At 58.0% G+C, this 1,072-nt stretch overlaps 1 protein-coding gene across 1 annotated transcript in view; it reads left to right on the top strand.

The window, feature by feature from the left end:
* WNK4 (WNK lysine deficient protein kinase 4) overlaps positions 1 to 1,072 on the top strand; it is a 14,963-nt gene that overhangs the window by 3,368 nt on the left and 10,523 nt on the right. The window contains 2 exon segments of the mRNA XM_077779370.1: positions 38 to 258; positions 587 to 744. Of these exon segments, the coding sequence (XP_077635496.1) occupies positions 38 to 258; positions 587 to 744 (379 nt within the window).

Raw genomic sequence — 1,072 nt, 5'->3', positions numbered from 1 at the left:
TCTCCGCCACGACCCCTGCTCTGCGCCCTGCCCCCAGATACCTGAGGCGGTTCCGTGAGATGAAGCCGAGAGTGCTTCAGCGCTGGAGCCGCCAGATCCTTCGAGGGCTTCATTTCCTGCACACCCGGGTACCCCCCATTCTGCACCGGGATCTCAAGTGCGACAACGTCTTTATCACGGGCCCCTCAGGGTCGGTCAAGATCGGGGACCTGGGCCTGGCCACGCTCAAGCGCGCCTCCTTTGCCAAGAGCGTGATAGGTGAGTCCCTCCAGGAGGTCCTTGCTATTCCTCCCCCGCGTTAGAAGAGACCCCGGGGGCCCATTCTCCCCAGCAGGGTCCTTTGAGTTGCACGGGGTTACATGAGCATGGGGAACGTGGGGAGACTGATGGCATCCTCTCTGCCCCGCACCCCTCCCACACACATGGTGGGGAAGGGTCCGTTACTAGCGCTCCAGAACTGGTGAGGTTGCTCTCCTTTCCTGCCCAACCCCCCTCCCCCCAACCTAGCCTGTGGTACGCCCAAGAGGAGGGAGGAAGCCAGCCAGAGGGCGGCTCTGCAGCCTGATGCCTGCTGTGGATCCTATAGGGACCCCGGAGTTCATGGCCCCGGAGATGTACGAGGAAAAGTACGATGAGGCGGTGGACGTGTACGCCTTTGGCATGTGCATGCTGGAGATGGCTACCTCAGAGTACCCTTACTCCGAGTGCCAGAATGCCGCGCAAATCTACCGCAAGGTCACTTCGGTGAGAGGGGGCGGGGAGGAGAGACAATTCCAGATCACCTCCCATTTTCCTGCCCCTATCAGCCCGCGTCCATGCCCTTTTCCTTAAACAAAACAGGCTAGACAGAAAGATGCTCTGGTAAACACTGAGGATATTGGATGTACACACGCTCACTCGCTGCCCCCCCCCCCCCCGCTGTTTAAAATAATGATGTGTGTAGCGCTTGCTCCTTAGAGTTTGCAAACGATTTCACATCTGATCTTTAAGGGCGCCTTGTTCTGTCCTGTGCTTTACAAATGGGGAAAACTGGCACACTGGGAGACTTGTTCAAGGTCATACTATCAATATG

This window comes from Crocuta crocuta, unplaced genomic scaffold (assembly GCF_008692635.1).
Source record: "Crocuta crocuta isolate KB4526 unplaced genomic scaffold, BGI_CrCroc_1.0 scaffold68, whole genome shotgun sequence".
Lineage (NCBI taxonomy): Eukaryota > Metazoa > Chordata > Mammalia > Carnivora > Hyaenidae > Crocuta > Crocuta crocuta.
Note: the sequence above shows the minus strand (reverse complement) of the source record. Positions and strands in the feature narration are given on the sequence as shown.